The sequence below is a fragment of the Branchiostoma lanceolatum genome, chromosome 18 (assembly GCF_035083965.1).
Source record: "Branchiostoma lanceolatum isolate klBraLanc5 chromosome 18, klBraLanc5.hap2, whole genome shotgun sequence".
NCBI classification, from domain to species: domain Eukaryota; kingdom Metazoa; phylum Chordata; class Leptocardii; order Amphioxiformes; family Branchiostomatidae; genus Branchiostoma; species Branchiostoma lanceolatum.
The window spans coordinates 1,062,283-1,085,973 of NC_089739.1; the positions used below are offsets into that span (position 1 = coordinate 1,062,283).

Consider the following 23,691-nt stretch of genomic DNA (forward strand, 5'->3'; position numbering starts at 1 on the left):
ATTCTTGACTTACCGTGGTCTCTCTCTCTCTCTCACACACACACACACACACACACACACACACACACACACACACACACACACACACACACACACACACACACACACACACACACACACACACACACACACACGCACATATATGCATGCAAGCATGCACAGACGGACACACCAGCTAGCTAGGTTTGTTAGTTAAAACTTTAAAATGTCTTACTGTCAATCAAAGTTTTTTTTTTTTTTTCATTTTCATCCAGGGAAGGAAAACGTGAAGTCTGGATCCCTGACTCGCTTGGCCACCATTCCGGATATACTGGTTGTCTGTAGGTGTTCACGGATGTTTCACTTTATGGATTGTCCACATTTTATAATCACAATCCTTTTAAGTGCGATTCTCGCGGTGTTGTGCCCTTTTCGATTGCCAAATTTATTGATTGTCAGTTCGAAAACACAATATAGTACTTTGCATGAGTCGATGATATCAATATAATACGCGTACGTTTGAATTGAATATGATTCAATAATATCGATATCTTCCTGCCAGCTGGCGTTATATTCGCTGTCTACCTCATCTACGCCTTTCTGGACCCCACTCTGGAGCCCCATCTAACGGGAAAGGTTGGTACTGCAGGCACAATTCTTTGTACGCCCGATGTGTATGACTGAAAATATACACTTATAACATGTTTCCAACTATAAGTTATCTTTTCAATCCGCATTTCTTTTATTCATATTTGCTGTTGGTGATGGTCACATCATTATAGCAAGACCTAATTATGTGTATGTCTTTATTCTGCGCATGTGCAGTTCGGTATCTCACAGACAGAGGTTGGGGTGGTGTTTATGGTGGGGAACGGTGCGCATGCGCTGGCGTCACCCTTTTGGGGGTGGCTTGCTGATAGATACGTGGTAAGCCCATGGTGTTTTCATATATTCTATTTTATTTAAGAAAATTATCATATTTTATATTCAATAATCACCTCATTTGCATATTTGGCTAGTTCTTTGATAACACCTTATAAAACTTCAGAACATCATATTGAAATTGAGAAAAGGACACAGAATCAATCTGTAACTAGAAAGGCCGTCATTTGCCCCTGAGCAAATACAGCATGTTTAGCCATACTCCTCCCCATGCAAGAAGTGGGCTGTCCCAAAATAACCCCTGGGCAAATCGAAATATTAACTGCATGTAGGAAGGCAACATTTGCGAGAGCATCATACTTTGCCAATCTCCCTCCCGATGCATAAATTGACTGTTCCAAAATCACCCGTGCAAAAAAATTCTCTCTACAAGTTCTGCGAGACGCCAAGAGCTTCTTACTGCAAAGGCTTGCATGTGTACCCGCAACATGACCTCAGGTAATCTGAAAAGAACACATGTTCTTTGGCCAGCAGCAAATGGAACGCCCGGAACTTTAGATAGAACATGGATTCCTTGGCCAGAAGCAAATAGAACATGGAACGGGGATACCACTTTTGACCCGTTTTTGGTCTGAAAATGGGTCCAAAAGTCCCCAAAACGAAGCATTTTGAAGTAATGTTAACCAGAAATGTGATTGAAGTCCTGTAGGGACATGTTCAAGGCACCCTTGTACCGAATTTCAGGTCACTTGCTTGTAATACCAGGGCACAGGAGCCAAAAATATAGAAATTGCCTAAAAATGCCCCAAAAAACCTCCATAAAAATGATTTTAAGGCCTGTTTCAAAGCAATTTTAAAATCACCTGAGGGTATTTGCCTTCTTTACCTCCATGCCAAATTTCAGGTCGGTTGATTAAAAAATGGCGGAGTTGAATCCATTTGAAGATTTGGCAGGAGAAGAAGAAGAAGAAGAACGTGAACAAAAACAATATGTTGAGCCATACTAGGTATGGCTAAACATAAATATGCATCGACCCCACGTCAATGCTTAAAACGTGTTTGTCAATTGACGATATCTAAATTGAAACCACTGTTTCCAAACGGTTATCACAAACCTAAGTGTATGTGAACTACATGTATGTATATCTAGAATTGTTCACACAGTGCCATTACTAATCATGATAAAATTAAGTCCATTTTGTTACTCCAAGGATCCCCTCTTATAGAGTTTCAATCATAATGTATAAGAACTCTTACTAACCTGTTCACCGTTTGTGTTATTTCTAGAGGTGGACTAAGGTACAGATGACGGTGGGTGTGATGGTGTCGGCTTTCGCGTTCACGTTCCTTGGACCTGCTCCCTTCTACGGCACTACAGGGTACGTCTTTAGGCTTCTGTACATTGTGATCAACTCCATGACCATTACATGGTGGTCGTGTTGTACGCTCGTCAATCGAATGGAACGGTAACCGTCGAGACGTCGTTGTTAACCTGAAATCCAGTCCAGAAAACTTTACCCAACGTCCTTCACATGAGGGTGGTGGCCATGGGCCAGTAGATCAGTTGGAAAGAGTTCTAAAACGTCGAGAAGCTCTGTTCATTCGTTCTTGAGTGATGAAATGTCATATGATTCGTCCAAAACTTAGGAAATAGAAAAACGCAAGACTGTATGACCGGCGGCCGTGTTAATGATAATCTAATACCCCCTTGACCCTACACATGTACATTTAACTATTTTGCTATATTCGTGTCTGAAATTACTTGGTCAACTTAACGACATCTTTGCTAAAGGCCAATCTTACTCCAAGCGACACGTTTCCCCTTTCAGGATGATCTGGGAGATTTATGTGGCTCAGGTGGTTTTCGGAATCGCCAAGTCAGCAGCAATCGTACCGACGTATGCAGAACTGCTTCGAGCCGCCAGGTGCGCTCCCATCTCATTACATTCATAACCATCTAGAATGGGTTCTATTCCATTAAGTTTGCCCGCAACCTGATTTTTATTAAAAGAAAATACATTCATGACGTCGGTAAGAACTTAAGAATTCAACAACTGCTTCAATAAAGTTTAGAATATACTAGACGACCCAATGTCTAAACCAGTGAGGAAGTATGAGGTACTAAGACGAGAAATGCGCCAAAAAAGCAATTACTCAAACAACTGGATATGATTTTGGAAATGGTCAGACGTTTCAAGTAGCATCCACTACTTTTCGTCAGTGACTGTGAGCAAGATCAGTTGAACAGTTTATAACCACAAACTATGAATTGATATGCAAATAAGGAGAAGACAAATTTTTAGATAGTCCAATAGAAAGCAAATTAGACAACTCAAGACAAGGTTGAAGTAAAAGGGGACAATAGCTCCTATTGTTTTAGTATAGGAGCTAAAGCTGGTTTGCCCCCAAGGCTATGTCCCAAGTGCCAGACAGTTCCACCCTTAGCCCTCCTTTCCTGTTGAGGGTTGGATTGTATATCCTCTCATATATTGCCTCCCTTACTCCACGTTCGAACCAGCGGGGTTCGCGGTCAAGGATATCAGTGGATTCGAGATTGAATTGTTTGAGTAATTGCTTTTTTGGCGTATCTTATCACCTGGATGTCTAATCTTCATCGACGTAAGACGAGAAATGAAGCAAAATTTTTCCAGAATATGTCATTCTTTATAGGACCAGTCACTAACGAAAGATGGCGGTAGCTGTCTGAAACGACTGAATGTTTCAAAATTTTATTCAGTTGCTTGAGTAACTACCCTTGGCGTATCTTATGACGTGGATGTTTAAATTGATTAACGTACTTAATTGGTTGTTGATAAGAATGTGTATTGTTATGACCTTATCATTTTGCATTTGATCTCTTCGTCAGAGCGGCCGGGATGCCTGATGACCTTGGAACGTATGGCGTCATTTCCGGTCTGTACGACCTTATGATGAATCTGGGGTATGATATTCTATTTCTTAAACATGAATATACGTTTCTTAGATCTCTAAGCGATCGTAGTGCTTTGATGCCAAGGTTTTCTCTACTCGGATGATTATGTAAAGCCGTGCACGTCGTCTATCAAGGGCTTTGTAGTGTCTTAATTTTCTTTAAAATTGCTTGCCCTTCGGTTCAAAAATTATGAATAAAACTATAAGCCATTATCACCAGGCAATTCAGCTACTTTCAAAAAAAAGAGCACGGGGTCATCCACCCGTCAATCAGTCCTCTGGTCTTCCTCAGTATAATTGATGACCTAAGAACACGTTACTTTACGAGCGTAAGGAGCTCATCAAAAGTACAGGAAGTCCGCATCACCCCCCCCCCCCGCACCCTTCCGGTCCATACGAACAAACATTTTATTTTTACCGATATATCAGATTCCAAAGAGCACGTCACTCTTGTGACGTGTGACGTTGGCAACGCACAATAAGTGGTTTGCAGTAGGTATCGCCCCCCGTCCCGGTCCATGCTAAATGGCATCATACATTTCCAGGTACCTGATTGGCTCTACAATAGGCGGGGTGCTTATGGAGGAGATCGGGTTTCCGTGGGCGTCTACAAGTATGGCCGGAGTCTGTTTACTGCAGGTATTGTACCATTTAAATAGATCCTAGCTTGTGTTGGCTAAACATGTCCTAGTGTTGTGAGACAGTCGTGAAACATTTTACACCTATATCCTGAACTCTGACCTCCGAACAAATTTGCGTACAAATCTTTCTGATCCAATTCTCATAGTCTGTATTTAAGTATTTTAAGGACATTTATTGATGTATAACTGAGTTGTATGACCAATTTTAATGTTAAGTTAAACTGTATCATAACTTAGTTAAGTGTAATTTTCTATTTATACATTTTTGTTTTTGTCCCTGTAAATGTTGGCTCTCGAAATCAGCCATGCTGCCTGAGAGACTGTGTAGTGTCTTGTTACATTTGCAAATAAATAAATAAATTTAAATAGATATAATCATCTCCACAATTTTACCGAAGGGAAACATGTTGTTTTTTCTCCACCTTTTCTGACAGCTTCACTTTTTCTTCGGTTACAAATAAATCAGGTCAATGACCTAGACCAGACGGCTGTCACCATAGTTACCGGTTTAGCAGCAGACACCCCGTTGTGTCAATATTATTATGTAGCAAGTGACATGGGAGTTGGAGGGGCTGATTACCATATACACGAACGTATTAAAGGAGTCCTAAACCCCAGAGGGGGGAGTTATTTTCCAATGGATGGTAATTTTAGGAAGTAGAAATGAATATTTTTTACAGTATACGATAAAGTACCCACTAGTCCCGTGCGCATCCAAAAGCATTCAGTATTCTACCAAATTCCCCAGGTGACCCTCAGCCTAATGTGTTTTTTACAATGTGCCTGATAATGCCTGACAAAAGTTAGATTACAAAAAGAATGTCAGGGTGGTTAAGAAAAACTCGTCTTGCTATGTGTTCTTTTATATCTTATTAACAATTGGCCTTCTTATTGTGCTTAACCACCCTCATTTACGTCGAAAATATCCATGTTTAAAAATGTATGTTTACACATAGGGAATACACTGGTAGGGTCTGCAGGGGTTTAGTGAGTATCATATTGTTTTAAAAAAACACACCTTGTGTAATTCACCACAAGCGGAATTCTGTACAAAGTCGGCTGATTATGTATTGATTGATACATAATCTAGTGGAAAATAACACCGCCTTCTGGAGTTTAGGACTCCTTTAAGTAAGAATATACTGGGCTAGACCATGTGAAGGTAAACATTGTGTATTGGCCTGCAAATGCTACCGTCCTAGTGCATAAAAAATTCTAATTTACTTCCAAAATTATTAGTTTTTCCCATGATTATTTCATTCAAAAAAGGCCAACTGACAGTTAATATTTTTTTTTTTTTTTTTTTTCACAGGGATGCATCATGGTGGTGTTTTACCTTGTGAAAATGCGAGGGAAAATTTCAAGGTGAAGATGCTTATCCATCATTTCTATGTATCTACTTTGTCGCTAAAATAATACATGATGACCAATGATTGGTGTATCAATACAGAAGCAGATATTTTAGTCATAGGTGGCAGCTGCCTTGGCTGATCTAGTGTAATCAATTGCTTATTACCTTTATTCCTCTGTGGGTTGTAATTTTTTTACTGGTTTTGTTTTCTTGCATCTAAAGTTTAAGCCGAAGTGAAGAAGCGAACAGCGAAGAAGAAACCACGGGTAAGCTCACGCCAAGCAACAAGAGCTACGGGGCGTTGTCATGACAACATCGAACTTCTAGGAGTAACATACTATTATATGACATTTACTGCAATAATCTATTATCTACTTATATCAGCAAGCACGAAAGTCCGAAGATATTAAGTTATAAGTATGTTATCGCAGTCGGCATTTAGACACATAGCTAGCCATCACTTGCCATGTTTTTATTGTAACATTTTCACCGATATGATGAATGTAGTAGTCAATAATAATAACAGTAATGATAATAATAATAATGGTTTATTGGTCAGAAATTACCGGTCTAATTGCAGCCAGTGCTGAATTGCTGCATGGTTTACAATCATACAATACAGAACAGATACATAATTGCTCCACACTTGCACTTTGTGGAACAGTTGCAAGGGTCTGGGCGGCTATCATTCGGCGCCAACAGGTGACCTCAATACGACCTTCCCAAACCAGAGTCAGATACCCATTTACACCTGGGTGGAGTGAGGAAAGTGCGTTTCCTAAAGGCACAACATTGGGGAATATCGGGGTTGCACAATGTATTCCATGATGAAAAGTTTTCTTTGTAAAAGTCGTCAATCAGTGTCCTAAGATCTCTTATAAGTCTACCTTGGTACGAAATTCAAAGGTGGAAGTCGGGGACCACGCTAAGGCTTCATGGAAATACTAATCTTACTCACCATGTACCTGTACACGTACCTTATGCTATGCTTAGGTACACAGCACACTCATCAATAAAATCAAAACGACAAGAAGATACAAGAGTTAAAAAAACACTTCATCAGTATTACACTTAACTAGATATATTCGAGCAAGAATAAGCTACTCCTATAGTTCAGATTGATAGTGATATTCTGAAGAGTTCACGTTTCCTGTTTTATGATTAGTTCTCAGTTTTAGTTTTAGCTTTTCTTCAAATCATGATATTAGTTAATGTATTGCCCAAATTACAGTCTTAATATTAAATATACATTATGCAAGTGTAGGCAGACCTCGCACAACCTACATACAGCAGCTGTGCGAGGATGCAGGCTGCAATTTAGAAATACTGCCAAGAGCAATGGAGGACAGGGAGGACTGGAGGAGGGTGATGTTCATTTTTTGACACTCTCACGACAAGATGAGATGATGATGATATATTACTGGTTTTAGATGTCTTGACGTGTATAGAATAAGTCTTTAAGGCTTGGGAAATCATACAACAATCTTCCATATCATATCAGAACATCTGTGCCATCCACATTCAAAATATACATCAAAGACAGACTAAAGACGGACACAACATTATGAACTGGTAGCAAATTGATGTAAATATGTATATGTTATGTAATGTTCTGTTATGTGTATGTGTTCCAATGTAATCTGCATGTTAACATGTGACTCCAGGAAGAGTAGTGCAGTACACTTGTGAACTCATCACTAATGGAGTCGTTTTACCAACAAACATATATCAGAATAGATATCTACAAGGGCTCTCAATTGACCTTTTTAGAGGCACTGTTGGGCCATACGAACATTTCAAAGAACACCTTCATCATCAAAGAGAACCAATAGACATTCAGTACGTCAAAAAACGCCCTCCCATAGAGCATGAGGTAGTAAACAAAGGCGTCTATCTGCGGGAAAGACCCGTCCGTGTACAGCAGGTAGACGGTTCTCCAGTAGACCGGGATGATGGCGACTCGGCACAGGAAGAACACGGTCATCAGCAGCAGCGCGTTAACTGTGTACAGGCGGGTCTTCTTCCAGCCAAGATTGCTTAATAAGAACCTGCAGAAAACGAACAGAAAGTCAGCAGTTTTTCCAAGTGGGTTACATTTAGGAAAGCAAAGACTTTATAGACCTCCACGTACAGGCAGCCTAATCTGAAACTGTTAAAGTTAAAGGAGGCTGCCCTAACCGAAACCAAAAGAAGTAGAAGAGTTCATCTCTATGTCAGACAAGATATAGATATCAATAGGATAAAGTGTTTTATAAGAATATGTAATCGTTGCTGTTCCTGCATCTTTAGTGTAAAGTTTTAAGATAATCAAAATAAGATATTTCAACCATCAACGTGGAATTTGTCGGGTATTTAGACCTACTTGTGTTAGATACGTACTGAAAAGATGACGTCAGGAGGGATTAACTTGTAATACAACAAAATCAAAACAGTTTTGTGGAAGCTAACAGAAACTACCATTACTACTTCATATAAACGGTACCGGTACCTTAGATGAACGAAAGGACTGGATGCCTCGTAATATAGATATGTCGACATGATCCACGGCACTGAGGTGAACATCTGGGTAAGAGGAATGAGTCGTTACAGCACACAAAATATCAAGTATAGTAGTGCAATGCAACCATACAGTATCACCATATAACTATATAGCACTATATACAACTTTGTTATGTCTGACTTCATCAGGTTGGTAGAACATAGGATATTGGAGTTTTCATCCTTTTACAACCAGTAAATCTCACCTGCTAACGTTTTGGTGTCTGCCAGACAACTTCTTCTACTTTTACTTCTCGCCGCTATAAGTAACCGACGTAGGTGGCACTTTTGCGGCGAGAACACTGTCCCAAACGTGGCTAAGCCTGTATCCCCCTCGTCCCCGTTCATCACTGGGGTTGACTTGCGACGAAACGTCAGCAGGTGAGAATTTACTGGTTGTGAAAAAAAACTCGAATATCCCGTAACATATATTATCTATGGTTGCTACTTCCAACCTAAAATAAAGTATAGACAAATGAAGTCCAACACTTTTAGACGGTTTTGTAATTTTAACTCCCTACCGTTCCAGCCAGTCCGCAAAGCGTCCCCACGAAATGGTGCACCAGGAAGACTTTACTGAAGAGTGATTTGTGTCGCATCATCATTAAAACGTCTGAAAAACAAGACAAATTACAAAAATTAATATGCACAAACTGTCTTAGGTTCATGAATATGGATAGAATTGAATATGACACAACTCTTACACTGCATATTCCAACACGCTAGAGATTAATGCCCACTTATACGGTATTATAGAGCAAGCGGATTCAACCACTTCTTTACAAAAGCTTGAAGACTAGACGGGAAGTGCACATTCAATTAAATGGGAATTTTCATTCATAAAGCGCTAAGATTTATCTAAGCATTGAATGCTGGATCAGAAATGTTACCAAAATGTGAAGCACTCTTCGGCGCAAAACAACACTCGTACATTTCTTGCTCTCTGTATTGTGGAACAATACAAAATCCTTTTCTGGATAAAAGAAAAATAGTATATATTTCCCAACCTGTGAATTGATCTAGTATGGGAACACAGGGAAAGACCGGTGTACCCACCTGCTATGGTATAACCCAGGTACCCGGCTACTCCGTGCCGTAGTAGGAGGCAGTTGTACCTGGACATAGGAACATTTATTCATTTATTCATCCATTTTACGAGAAGATTATATTCTTGGTTTAACCATGGTGGAGTGGTTAAGGATGTAAACAGATTAACTCGAAAATCTGTTGATAGATGTTTACAATTTCGGTACGTGGGTATACTGTTACGGAGATAAAGATTAAGTTCAAAATTCGACCTCCTGTCTGCTTTCTACGGTACTACAGTTGACCCTTTATGTCTGTCCCTTTTATCTGTGACTTGAGAAGCTGTATATGGATCGTTTAAGATTTCTGGTCTTCACTGATGAGTTAGGAATCTTGCACACACAGTGTTTAAAGCTTATTTCAAGTCATTTGTTTTATATATGCGTGTGTGAATTAGTAGAATTAATAAATGAGTACCTGGCACGACGTGGATATACTTCCGGGTCAAAGACGCACACATAAACCCCGACTGACCCCAGGACTATGCAGATGAGGGTACCCTTAAATCTGAGTAGAGAATAAAACGGTTTAAGAATAGGCACACTGATTTTAGCTGCAGGGTGTCCGGACTACTGCAGCAGCAGAACACAGTAGACTACTTCTACTACCTTTTTTGTGAAACTGAATATCACAATATGCAGTATTTCAATGTCTTTATGTCCGATTAAAGTCCAGTCAGATTCTTGCTCAGTCGCAAGCTATACAACAGCTGCATACACGAACACAGATAGAGCCACTTCTGCTTCTACAAAGTGGCTTGGTGTTGTCTGACAAGTTAGGTGGTTATAAAACATTCGAGTCGACAACACCCTTTAAATTTTTCTGAAATATAAAATGAATGATAGAGATCATAGACCTAGAGTCGCGTTGGAAAGTGCTGGGATGAACCGTACCGGAGGTTGGGAGCTGCCCAAGTCCTACTTACCCCTGCTCCGCAAGGAGGCGGGGGAGGCTGGACGATCTTCACAAGTCTCGGCCTAGTCTCGAGTTCTCGCGAGACTAGGTCACTCCGTGAACAAGACGTACAGAAGACGTCGAAAATTTGGATGTGCGTATTTCGCTACCTTTCTAAGTCACTGTTTGAAGAATATTCTTGTAACTGTTATTACACGTGACTGATGGATTTCTTCAACAAAATGAATGATAAAGGGTAAAAATGACAAGTGTAAATCAAACGAAGGAATACTAACGTACTCATTGTCAGTCTGCACGCTTTTCTCTAGACTCAGCCGTCCGTACTGCTTGGAGAGGCGGCTGAGAACTCGTGGTGCCGCCGCAAACACAGACAACGAGAAGACGAAGCTGGCCAACCCGGCCAGAAATATGGACACATTCTCGTTCATTTTTCTTCAATTCTCCTCTCAAACTGCTGAGAAAGTTTTGACACGGTTTGAAATCAGTAAGAATAGCACGATGCAGCAGATAAAATCGACATATGCCAGTTTGCAGTTTACTTGAACCAGATTGACTAGAACAGTACAATGAACAGAAGACCGCGGCTTGATGCCCCATCTTTAATGACAACGACCCTTCCCAGTAGGGGATGGACCACCAAATGGACTTTACAATGCAACACATATGGCTAAGCATTCAAAAACAATCACATGTATCTACATTTTAAACCTCAAATCTGTATACCACCCCTGTAAAGCTGAATTTGTCAGGTCTCTTTAGGTAAAAAAAACAGGAGGTCAACTACTGTATTTTAACGGGCTAAAGCCAGCAGTTTCAGATGAGACCAAGATTTTACCCCCTGTCCTAATATACGCAGGTTCATCATTTTGTATCCCTTTGTTTGTTGTTTGCATGTGTACTTGTAGAAGTTATTACGAAAGTCGCTGTACTTTTGTTGTGTCAATAAAGATTTTATGTAACGTTATATCATTCCAACCAGAAGAGAAGAGTTCAGCGGTAAATCCGAGGGCAAAACATGTCAAAGGTCACCTATTTTTGCCAGATCTTTAAAAAACACATTCTTCTGTTCTCACTAGGAGAAAACTGAACCATTCTGCCAAGGAAAAAATTAAGTAAACAAATTAATCGAGGGTATGCACAGCGCACTCTACTGCGCAACTCATTGTGTAGTCCCTCCCCAGTAGCGTGCATGTAACTGACAACAGCTGGAATTTGAACTGCAAAACCTTTGGTCCATAGGCAGGGTCAACGACCACTTAACTACGCACCCAAAATACTTTTGAATATGCCCCTCCCCAGCACGTAAAATCGTTACGTTCAGAAACAGAATTTACATATTTATCGTAGGTTAAAGGAAGTCAGACACACTCACCTTTCGCTGCAGACAACGTAACAAATTTCGAGTTTTGCACAACTTGTTCGACAACTTTCTGAATGGGAGAGGGGCTTCTCGGTAATAGTGCCTAACAAAGGCTACGTGTATTCCCCGGGTACCTTCGGCCCCGGCATCAATCTGCGTGGCTCTTTCGGATAAACAGAACTATATCGAGCAGGCCACGTTCAATTCGTATTATGAAGGAAGAATCTAGGGTCAAACAGAGTCCCTATGTGAGTGGATTAGACCTCAGGCCACCAGTCTGGTCTAACGCATCTTATACAGTGTTAAACTGGCCTGGTACGCCCTCGGGGTGAGTTGCCGATGTGAGGCACAACACAGACCCGTGGACAGGCACACATGCTGGGTGGAGCAAGCATTTATCCTTCCCAAGACGACCACCTCCCCAACGCGACCGCCTAAAATCGGGACAGTACATGTATCGCCTAATTCCTGCCCGTGACTAAATGATATATCGTAGAAACTGACTATGTCGGGCAAAGTCCTTATTACAAAGTCCCCAAAGTGTATTTACTAATAATGTGACAATAATCACCACCAAGGTTTTTGAAGTTAACTCAGCCTTTAATTCCATTTAGTGACAAGAGGTAAATTGTGTATTTTTTGCACTTACTAAGAGTAGACTATTATTGTGCTTGTTATCATATGAATAGATGATCTGAAAGGAAAGCACTAAATTCGAACCCAAATTATCAAAGTATTAGAGTATGCAAGAAATTTTTTTTTACATTTGTTATTCTTGCGGCACCATTCATGAGTTTGCTTACCTGCTCATCTATGAGAATTTAACATTTAAATGCGAAATGAGTAGAAAAAGTTAATCTATCAGTTAAAAATGTGGAATTAGAAATAGAATTCCATTGATGGATAATGAACAATGATCTGAATCAAACGACATCATTATTCAGCCTGGCTTACAAGTTTGGGTAGAGCAAACAATGTAATGTATTTTCTGAAGTTAAGTTCTTTTATTATGCCACATCGGTTGATTACAACTAGAACCGACCAGCTATGCAAAAAGAGAGTGACGATGTTCTTCACTTGATTTCGATGATGACCTTGACTTTAGTCGCCCTTGTGCGTCCGGGAAACACATGTTGAAACATACATAAAAGAAGACACGGCATTGATGGTAGGGCCTATGATCTAATAACCTACCAGCATCAACAACTTCGCCAGTTATGCTGTTCACAAAAACATAAATCGAAAACTGGATAAATTTTTGAAACAGTCAGACGTTTCAGACAGCATCCTCTGTCTTTCCTCAGTCTGACTGTTTAAAAATGTTATCCAGTTGCTTGAGTAACTATTTTTTGATGAAAACATAACATTTTGGGCGAAAATGTCAAAAGAATCCAAGGATTTATATCTGGTACTTGTCGTCCTTGACGTCATCCTTAGGACTAACCAACTTACGGACAAAGTAACGCGTCATCTTACAGAACCAAACGACGTTCAGCACGTCAAAAAATACCCGCCCGTAAATCATGACATAGAAACAAGGCCTGTCAATATCCGGGAAGGAACCCTGGGCGTAGAAGGTGTAGACTGTTCCCCAATAGAACGGGATGATAGCAACACGGCACAGGAAGAACACTGACGTCATCACCACGCTGTTGACTGTGTACAATCGGTTCTTCTTCTCTCCAAGAATATTCAGAAGAAGCCTGTGAACAGATGCCATGTAGATAAGTTCTTCAGGTTGGTGACTGACTAAATAGCAAATGTCTTAATTCACAACCACAAGATTAGACGTTTCGATGGCCGTTTGCCATTTTCAACAGGCCAACTGTGCATTCAACATCAAGGACCACATTGTTAGCAGTAACACTTACAATGAGTGCACTGTGAACCAGTCAGAATTTGGGTGACTTCTTCAAGCTCGTGAATGATTGAATATCAATGATCTTTATAATTCACAACCAAATATTTAACAAGAGCCGACGTGTCGATGGCCGTCTGTCATCTTCTACAATCGCTCGGCTGTCCAAAACAGCTTTCATGTTTATGGTTATGTTTTTTCTAACAAGAAAAATGAAAATTTCTGAATAACCAGTGAAGCACAGATGTTTGCAAGTAGCCACAGAAGCCTTGGGTTAAAGGTATGCTAAAATATCAATTTAGGCTTGCGCACCTGTCATCACATTGTTATCTTACCAGGCTACCGTGAGCACAATCATCCTAATTCAGATTTACCTTCCAGCGTCCGGATTCAACCACCCACTGGCATACAGCATACCTACGTCATGATCACGTGCGTGTAAACGACCAATTACCAAATGGGCAGTTGTGACGTCCCCTTATCAGTACCTTAAGTGCACAAATGGACTGGAGACTTCGAACAGCAGCCACGTCATCAGTAGCCACGGAACCGATGTGCTGAACTGATGAATGAATGAATTGATTAATAATAATATTAATTGATTTAATTTATTCCCACATAGTAAAATCAGTTTGTAGTGCATAATAGAAAAGAATAGCACATAAAATACACGTGCTGCTGTGGAAAAAAAGCCATGATGGCTTATACAATGTCTTCCCCCATCTAAATTAACAAGAAATAACATATTTCTAGCAATTCATAACATAATTATAGAAGTAAGTGATAACAATAACAATATGACAAGAAATCAGACAATAATAATTGTCAAATGACTTTATTGATGATATTATGTCCGCACCTTGGAATGTTGTAGAATTGTTTGATGATGTTGAGGATTCAGTATATGTTTTCACAACCATTTTTAACATGATAGCCAATTTCCATGCACCTGTAAGGCGTTTTACCGTCCGGTCTAATCAGGTTCCGTGGTTAGATGCAGAGCTGAAAGAAATCATGTTAATGCGAGATGAAGCAAAAGCTACTGCAGATGCTTCTTCATTACCATCTGATAGAGCTGTGTACAAAAAACTACGGAACTATGCAGTGAAGTTGAACAGGAAAAAGAAAGACCTTTATTTCAAGACAAAGATAACGGAGAATTCTGGTAATCATAAACAGATGTGGAATTCGATTAACACATTACTCGGCCGCAGGAAAACCCACTCTCCATCTTGTGTGGAAATTGATGGCAAGTTTGTTACTAAACCATTTGACATTGCTAACTACTTTAACAACTATTACATAGATAAGATCAAAGCCCATAGAACAGAAACAGATACAGAGCTTCCAACTCCTACTGTAACGGATCTGATAGATCAACATATTATGCATGACAAGGAATGCCATCTGAATTTCCACACTGTTAGTAGGGATGACATCCTGAAGCTGTTGGCCGACATTCCCATGTCAGCAACATGCGGTGTGGACCAAATGGAAAACAAACTAATGAGATTGTCCTCTTTGCATATTGCTGCACCTGTTTGCCACATTGTCAATCAGTCATTAATCACCGGCTGTTTCCCCAGTCAATGGAAGGCAGCAAAAGTACGCCCCTTACCGAAAAACTCAAGAATGCCGCTTACTGGAAAAAACAGCCGGCCAATTAGTCTCCTTCCAGTGTTAAGCAAAGTGTTAGAAAGAGTAGTTCGTGATCAGATTTTGCAATATGTAACCATTAACAGCATTGTGTCAACTGCACAACATGCCTATCGTCCTAATCATTCAACCACTACTGCAATGGTTAAGATGACAGATGACTGGCTGTCAGCTATGGATAGAGGGGAGCTTGTGGGTGTAGTGTACATAGATTTTAGTGCCGCGTTTGACCTGGTTGACCACAGTATTCTGCTAGCCAAACTTAAATCTTACGGTTTTCAACCAGGTGTTCTGTCATGGTTCAAAAGCTACTTACAAGATAGAACGCAACTTGTTTACATCAATGGTCAGTTTTCCGAGCCACTAGGGCTTGAATGTGGAGTGCCACAGGGCAGTTGTTTGGGTCCGTTATTGTTTACCCTTTATACAAATGATCTTCCGTTAGCTGTATCCCAATGCACAACTGAAATGTATGCCGATGATACGTCACTTTACAAGGCAGCCAAGTCAGTTAGTACTATTGTGGCAGCTTTACAACCGGATCTTTTAAAGGTGGTAAAATGGGTCCGTGCAAATCGTTTAGTTATGAATGTTTTGAAAACAAAGTGTATGTTATTTGGTACTGCACGCAGGCTTGCTCTTTTGCCAGACACTTCCCTGAACCTAGTTATTGGTTCAGAGAAGGTTGAACAGGTAATTGAATCAGCCCTCCTGGGTTTGCATATGGACCCATCGCTTTCCTGGAACCTTCACATTAAACATCTCATGGCTAAGCTATCATCAAACCTAGCCTATGTTAGAAGGTATGCCTGTTATCTACCTGATACAATGTGCAAGGTTGTTGTTCAAGCACTAGTGTTATCAATCTTGAACTATTGCTCACCTGTATTGGCTAGTGTACCAGATTCATGTACTAAGAAGTTACAAGTAATACAAAACAAAGCCTGCAGACTGGCCCTTAGATGTTCATTTGACACTCCAATCGCGAAAATGCACTCTGAACTTGGTTGGCTTTCAGTAAGAAATAGATTTGACGTCAGCACTCTTAAGTTATTCTTCAAGATTGTTATGATAGGTGAACCATATGAGATTTACAAAGCACTTGTACCAGTCCATGCATCGCACAGCTACTCTACTAGGCAATCAGTGCACAATTATTATCTTTTCAAACCTAAGAACAACAGCGGAAAGAGAATGTTCAGCTACAGATCCGTAATGTTATGGAATGCACTACCTAGCAAATTCAAGATCGTATCGGATGTTAGACACTTCAAGAAATTGGTTGATCAATTGTATGCGACGTAATGGTTTTAACTTGATGATGGATTGATAGTTTGATTTGTAAATAGTTAGCAATTGTAGAAACTGGCAGGTATGTTTTTATTGCAGTATGTAAATATGTAATTATGTGTGTACGTATGTATGTATTTTGTGATGTGTTTATGAGCCCTGGAAGATTAGCCCCCTAGAGGGGCTAAAGGGTATCTCAATAAACTCAATAAACTCAATAAACTCAACAAAATACTGACAGAATATTGGTGGCATAAAAATTAATTCTCTATATTGATTGACTGATTGATTATTTTCGTTAATCAATTAATTAAATCCGAAAGCCGTGGATTGGAACATATCACTTCTAGAGATGGATAGATGAATGAATGGATATATGAATTTTATGCTCTAAGTACAAAGAGGCTAATATAGGGTTAATGACCCGTTTCCCTTCGGTCTTTACGGTGTGATAAGGCATAGTCGTTCCTATAACCACCTCATAGATTCATTCATTTATTCGATGGTTATAGGAACGACCCGCGGGTCCATACAAAGTTTACAGACCTGCTTTTCGGGTCTGTATGAAGATTACAGACCTGCAAATGGAGCCTTCTGATTGGTCAACGATAGCTACCTATATGATAATAGAACAAAAAGTCTACACCAAATGATTAACCATTTTCAGTTCCACTTCAAGCTTAATCGTTGTTTTTATGGCACCTTCTTAAACGTCCTGACAGTTTGTCCCCAAACCCATCAATCCATGATCCCTTGTAAAAGAACTTAATATGCCCATTCTGTCCAAATGAAATTGAAGATAAACGACACTTTATCCTAGATTCGCCAAAAAGCAATTACTCAAACAACTGGATATGATTTTGGAAACGGTCAGACGTTTCAAGTAGCATCCACTACTTTTCGTCAGTGACTGTGAGCAAGATCAGTTGAACAGCAGGTTTATAACCACGAACTATGAATTGATATGCAAATAAGGAGAAGACAAATTTTTAGATAGTCCAAAGGAAAGCGAATTAGACAACTCAAGTCAAGGTTGAAGTAAAAGGGGACAATAGCTCCTATTGTTTTGATATAGGAGCTAAAGCTGGTTTGCCCCCAAGGCTATGTCCCAAGTGCCAGACAGTTCCACCCTTAGCCCTCCTTTCCTGTTGAGGGTTGGATTGTATATCCTCTCATATATTGCCTCCCTTACTCCACGTTCGAACCAGCGGGGTTCGCGGTCAAGGATATCAGTGGATTCGAGATTGAACGAGTGCCCCTGGTTGTGTTTTAGGTGGTGGAAAATGGCCGAGGAGTAGCGGTTAGCGCAATGTTCTTTGTACCTTTCATTAAGTGATCGGCTGGTCTCTCCGATATAAGTGTTGTTGCAGTTGGGTTCTTCACATTTGAGTCTGTAGATGACATCGGCCTTGCTGCCTTTGCGTGGTCGGTCTTTAGGATGTACCAGTCTTTGTCTGAGAGTTGATTGAGGTTTGAAGTTGGTGGCAATGTTGAAGTTTTGGAAGATCCGTCGGAGTTTTTCGGACACTCCTTGTACATATGGAATAGTGATGTTGGCCTTGTTTCTGTTGGTCAATGGTGTACACTTAGGCGTTTTCTTGGACTGGTCAGACGGTTTGAGGGCTTTGTTGAAAGTCCATCTTTGGTAGCCACATTTGCCAAGGGCACCTCGGAGGTGTCTATGTTCGTCTGTTTTGGCCGTGTCTGAGGTGATGATGTTGTCTGCCCGATGAAAGAGAGTTTTTATAACTGCCAGTTTGTGTTCCAAAGGGTGGTGATAATCAAAGGCCAGATACTGATCGGTACCGGTCGGCTTCCTGTATACTTCGAACTGGAGGCGACCATCCTTCTCTATGATGGTTTTGGTGTCTAGGAAAGGGAGCATATTATCTTGACTCGACTCCTGTGTGAACTTGATGTTGTCATCTATCTGGTTGATATGTTCAAAGAAATCATCAGCTACTCTCTTCTTTAGTCTGCACCAAGTGTCATCTACATAACGGAACCAGTTGGCCGGGGGAGTGTCCTTGAAAGTATTGAGTTTGAGTAATTGCTTTTTGGCGTATCTTATTACCTGGAGGTCTAATCTTCATCGACTTATCCTAGATTGTCCACAATATCATTATAAACGCTCAAAGCTGTTCAAAGTTCTTTCCGCTTGCTCAGCAGAATTTGATACATTCCATCTATAGATGAATTCAAATACATTCTAGAAGGAGACAACCCTTACTGTGTACAAACAGGTAAATATATCAAAGAATGTTTAGATCTTAGAACTAATAGTGTAAGTAATACGTTAAACTCGACATGTTGAAATATTCATAATTGTACTTGTACTCATTTTGTATACCATTTTTGTTTGCATGATTGTATAGTTGTAGAAGACCTTACGAAAGTCCCTGTACTTTTGTCGAGCCAATGAAGATTAACACACAGATACGTACGATTCCCCCCGGCTGACAGACCACCCCGATAGCATGGTGGGCCAACAGCGTTTTAGAGGCCAGGTGTCGGTGACGAATCATCATCACGGTGTCTGTAAGATAATCATTCTTTTTAGATACATAGTTACAAAATTCTTAACTCTTAACGAGTTAGCAAGCTACCGCATCAACTTAAATTTTAATGTTATGGACTGAAAATGGAGCCAACATGTAAAAGCAACATAATTTAGGCTTGTTAAAGCCTGCAGGTTGCGGGAATAAAGATCAATTCAATCATGATCAGTTCAATCAAATACTTTGGCTCAAATTTACTGCGAAAAACCGAGTACTGATACTGGAGCTTTTCCACATTTATTGTGCTCTTCAAAGTCTCGGTCTGAATTACTGTGTAAGGGTTAAAAGTATACATCACCTGCAAGTATGTAGGCCATGCCGGCCGCTATTCCCTGCCTCAGCAAGACACAGTTGTACCTGGAAAAAGCACGGCGGAGTTTAAACAATTTTGAAAAACGGAAATGTTTTCGATATACGATAAACCAAAATTAATATATATAAGCATTCATAGTTGATACAAGTGTGTGTTTTTTCTTATATAAGAGAATTATAGGAACTTTAATGCAAAAAAATAGACATATTCTTTGCATTTGCATTTTGAAATGCGAGTATTTGGGATGTTACAAGAGACTTCTAGAGTTCGGCTCACGGGACGAGCTAAAGTGAGCGTACGGGCCATATCATAGTTAGGATACAAGATAGGTATAGAATTAGAGATCGATGACGTCACCTGAGGTGGGTTGGGTACACTTCCGGGTCGAAGAAAAACACATAACTCGCCACAGATCCCAGGATCGCAGTGATGACGCCGGACATGAACCTGAAAATGGTTCGCTGACATAAAAACTCAGGCGTACATAGCGATGGTGACTATCAGCAGTAAAACCGGCGTATAAGTTTTGGTATAAAGTTCCGTTAAAAGTTGATTGACGGGTACCAACCTTCAAACCCAACCGAAACGTACAAGAAAAGTTTAGATATTGTATGGACTAATAAGGTTTCTATATTAAACAAAAATATCAAATAGAAAAATATCAAACAGACCGGTATTAGATTTTAAAAAAATGGAATTTACTACGAACGTGTTGTCAGCGAGGACTCTCTTCTCCGGCTCCAGTTTCCCGTACTGCTCCGACAGGAGGCCGAGGATTCTCGGTGCCGCACCGAAAACACAAAAGGCAAGGAAGAAGTTGGCGAGTCCGGCCAGGAATATGGACATGTAGTCTTCCATCGTTGGTCCTGGTATAGGGGATGTTAGGAATGGTTTTACTTCCTGAAATATATTTTAGCCTAAAAATAATATGGGGATGTGATGATCAACACATTTGGCGGCATAAAAATGTCGATTCTCACGCAAAACAGCTGAAAACAATCGATTAGATAATTTTGGTACATCCCACTTTTGTATCAGCGTGGGGCCGCTATTTTGGACAGATGAAATGGCACAAGTAGGGGACAAAGGCCGTTGCCATAGAAGATATCTCCCGATAACATATCTAAGCTCTCTTTCGTAAACACAATGCGATATGCTGAAGATAGATCTAAAGGTCATCTGCAACAAACACAATAGGACATTTGTTTACATTCAAACATTTCCCCGCTTCAGTAGCATTTACAGTTTTGAATGTAGGACATTATACATGTAGCTAGTAGCTTATTCACTGTTTAATCATGGTTCATAAATAATACAACCAATACGGAAGACCTTAAAAACAATTTCATTATTTATTGCAGTGAGAAAGGTTGATGTTTAGGATATAGACAAATAAGCAAATATATCTAAGTATCATGCTCTTCACCGCACGCTCAATTGACAGAAGGTTTAAGTGGAATTTTGGACTGCGCTTCTAGGTACCGACTGTTATCATCGTGACAATAATTACACTGTCAGTATTATTCTATATAGGCGTTTAATCATGCACACCTTCCGTAAATACCCGATAAAGAGGTTAGTTCTATTAATATCAACACCGTGAGCGATGAGAAAAAAACGAAATACTTCATATCTTTAAAATTGCGTACATTTGCATACTATTTTAGTATGGAAGAACGTGATAAAACGCACCTGTGATAGTTTGAAGACACGGCGTTCTGCCGAGCGACCTAAATACTTTGAACCTTCACAGAGCAGCGTAAACAAATGGCGTGGTCACTAAGTAACCAGTTCTTATTGTTGTGTACATCGTCCCTATATAACACTTCATTGTACCGGGGTTCATAGGATAAACGTGATAGCTTTTCAACAAAAAAACACTCCGCGTGGGTTTTTTTTCATCAATGATATAACCATTCTACCATGCTGTCTTTTATACAATGTAACAGCAAAAAACTGTCTCCTCGAGGTAAACCAACTTCTGTAAAAAGCAAATCTGGAGCGATTTCAGCCACCCACGTGGAAATATTGAGGGATTTACTTCATTCTGCTTACTGAGAGATGGTTTGTACATAAAACGCTAAATCCAAAATCCAAAATAAAAAGGGTAAAAATGAATTAGAATTTAGCCAAAATCAAGTCCAAATGTCCCCAACAATATTTCTACACATTTCAGGCGCAGGTACCACAGCATTTCACCTTAGAGGGGCAAAATGTACCACCAAAGATGGCATATGTTTCCTATAGGCATATCATAGGCCACGCCTCCCCAGCCTCACTTTTGTGCATGACCCCCAGCTGACCCAGGGAAATTAAAAATGGCCACCGTAAATGCTAATAGGTCTATTGTCATGGTACGACAGTATTCAAGAGAATCTTCATCTCCATGAAAAATAAAGATATACTCTTAGCTGTGTATGTGTGTGTATGTGTGTGTGTGTGTGTGTGTGTGTTTGTATGTGTGTGTGTGTGTGTGTGTGTGTGTGTGTGTGTTTGTATGTGTTTTTGTGTTTCCGCACTACTGTAGTCAGCATAACTCAATAACTTCTTGATGGATTACGATGATATTTGGTATGTGGGCAGGTGTTATAAAGCCGAAAGTCAAGGTTGATTGTGTGCCCCCTGGTATGTGACCTTGGTACTGCAGCAGGACTTCCGTTTTTGTATCTTTTGACCTGGACGTGCTATGGTCTTGATTTTCGGGTAGCTGATAGCTTGTGATGTAATAAAGAAGTGGTGTAGGTTTGGGCCCCCTTGCAGCTTGCTATGGAACTGCAGAGGCGCTATTGTGAAAATCTTCTAAGGAGATTAACTGAACAAAGGAACGACTGTTTTGCATGATATTTAGTATGCTGGTAGTTTAAACTGGGATGTACTTAATGAAGGTCAAATTATGCTAATTGGGACTTTATTTGCATAATAAGTGAGTAAAATCGAATACATGTAACATATGTAGTTTATGGTAAGTAGAACATCAAAGAATAATAATTATGCAAATTAATACATAATCATCTCACAAATATATATATGTATATATTTTTTTGATTATTGTGTAATCTATAAGTGTAGTAAAGCATATATCTAGTTGTTTCAATTATCTGACTGTTTAAGAACGCTTCGTGTAACGATTCACTACACTGAATACATTTTGTGAGATATTGAAATTGCTATATTGCATTTAGCCCATGTAGGCATGAACTTGCCAAAAAAATCGTGATCATTGTCATTGTTAAATATTAAAATGCGTAGCGAGTAGTAAAGTCACTATCAGTTCAAAAATGTGGGATTTGAAGTAGAGTCACTATTGCTGATTGATCAACAACGGTCTTAATCAACTTGACACATCGGATAATTACGACAAGAACGGATTAAATATGTAAACAAATAATGATGATGATGTAGGTTAATCGTAGTCAATAATGATCTTGACTTAAGCTAATTCGGACGTAGCTATTAGAACGATAACTATAGATAAAACGTTGAAGCATATATAGAAGAAGTAACAGCATACATACCTAAGTTCAATTATCTGAGGTTTGAAAGAGTCACGCAATGCGATAAGAGTGGATTAGCTAATAAATAGACTAATAGAACAATAACTAAAAAAAGAAATTGGGAAACTCAAAGCCTACACATGTAAAGGTAGGTTCAAATACCATTGGTATTGGGTACGCCAAAAATAATTACTCAAGCAACTGGACAAGATTTGCAAGAGTTGCTTGAGTAATTATTTTTGGCGTATCTTATTACCTGGATGTCTAACCTTCATCAACGTACCATTGGTATTGATTCTGATTATTGCATCTACAGGACTAATGGCTTTCGGAATATTCTAACTGTACTACTGAATTTTTATACATTTTGATATATTTCCAACTATTAAAGGTTTGGTGGTAAAGCCTGTAATGACTAATGTAATGATATCTTCGTTTGACCAAAAACCTAAAAACTCAATACAATCATAAAGATTCATCCACGACTTCGAGAGTTATGCTGTACAGGAAAACATAACTCTAAAACAAAACATTCCTGGAGAAAGGGTATAAAACAATCAAAGGATCTAGATCTGGTACTTTTCCTCCTTGACCACATCCCGAGGATTAACCAACTTACGGACAAAGTAACGCATCATCTTACAGAACCAAATAACATTCAGCACATCGAAAAATATCCGCCCGTACAGTATGACGTATAAACCTGGCCGGTCGATATCCGGGAAGGAACCTTGAGCGTAGAAGTTGTAGACGGTTCCCCAGTAGAACGGGATGATGGCAACACGGCACAGGAAGAACAGTGACGTCATCACCACGCTGTTGACTGTGTACAATCGGTT

General features: G+C 39.8%; 2 protein-coding genes across 5 annotated transcripts; one reads left to right on the forward strand and one right to left on the reverse strand.

Moving 5' to 3' along the window:
- The first annotated feature begins 547 nt into the window (after positions 1-547).
- Positions 548-7,145, forward strand: LOC136424277 (MFS-type transporter SLC18B1-like). Its single transcript, XM_066412813.1, has 8 exons — positions 548-615; positions 805-906; positions 2,149-2,240; positions 2,691-2,786; positions 3,728-3,802; positions 4,338-4,431; positions 5,746-5,798; positions 6,007-7,145. Exons 2-8 carry the CDS (start codon positions 841-843, stop codon positions 6,092-6,094), a joined length of 564 nt encoding a protein of 187 aa, XP_066268910.1. The 5' UTR covers positions 548-615; positions 805-840; the 3' UTR covers positions 6,095-7,145.
- Positions 7,146-7,367: 222 nt separating this feature from the next.
- On the reverse strand, positions 7,368-12,045 carry LOC136424275 (TLC domain-containing protein 4-B-like). 4 transcript variants are annotated; one of them, XM_066412810.1, is made up of 7 exons: positions 11,696-12,041; positions 10,603-10,774; positions 9,826-9,915; positions 9,379-9,437; positions 8,844-8,935; positions 8,273-8,346; positions 7,368-7,832 (listed from the first exon to the last, which is right to left on the reverse strand). In XM_066412810.1, the coding sequence occupies exons 2-7, from the start codon at positions 10,749-10,751 to the stop codon at positions 7,538-7,540; spliced, it is 759 nt and encodes a 252-aa protein (XP_066268907.1). In that variant the 5' UTR covers positions 10,752-10,774; positions 11,696-12,041; the 3' UTR covers positions 7,368-7,537. The 4 variants fall into 4 exon arrangements, with proteins under 4 accessions (XP_066268907.1, XP_066268906.1, XP_066268908.1 ...); XM_066412809.1 differs by having other exon boundaries at positions 10,603-10,777; XM_066412811.1 differs by lacking the exon at positions 9,826-9,915 and having other exon boundaries at positions 10,603-10,777; positions 11,696-12,045.
- Positions 12,046-23,691: the final 11,646 nt, after the last annotated feature.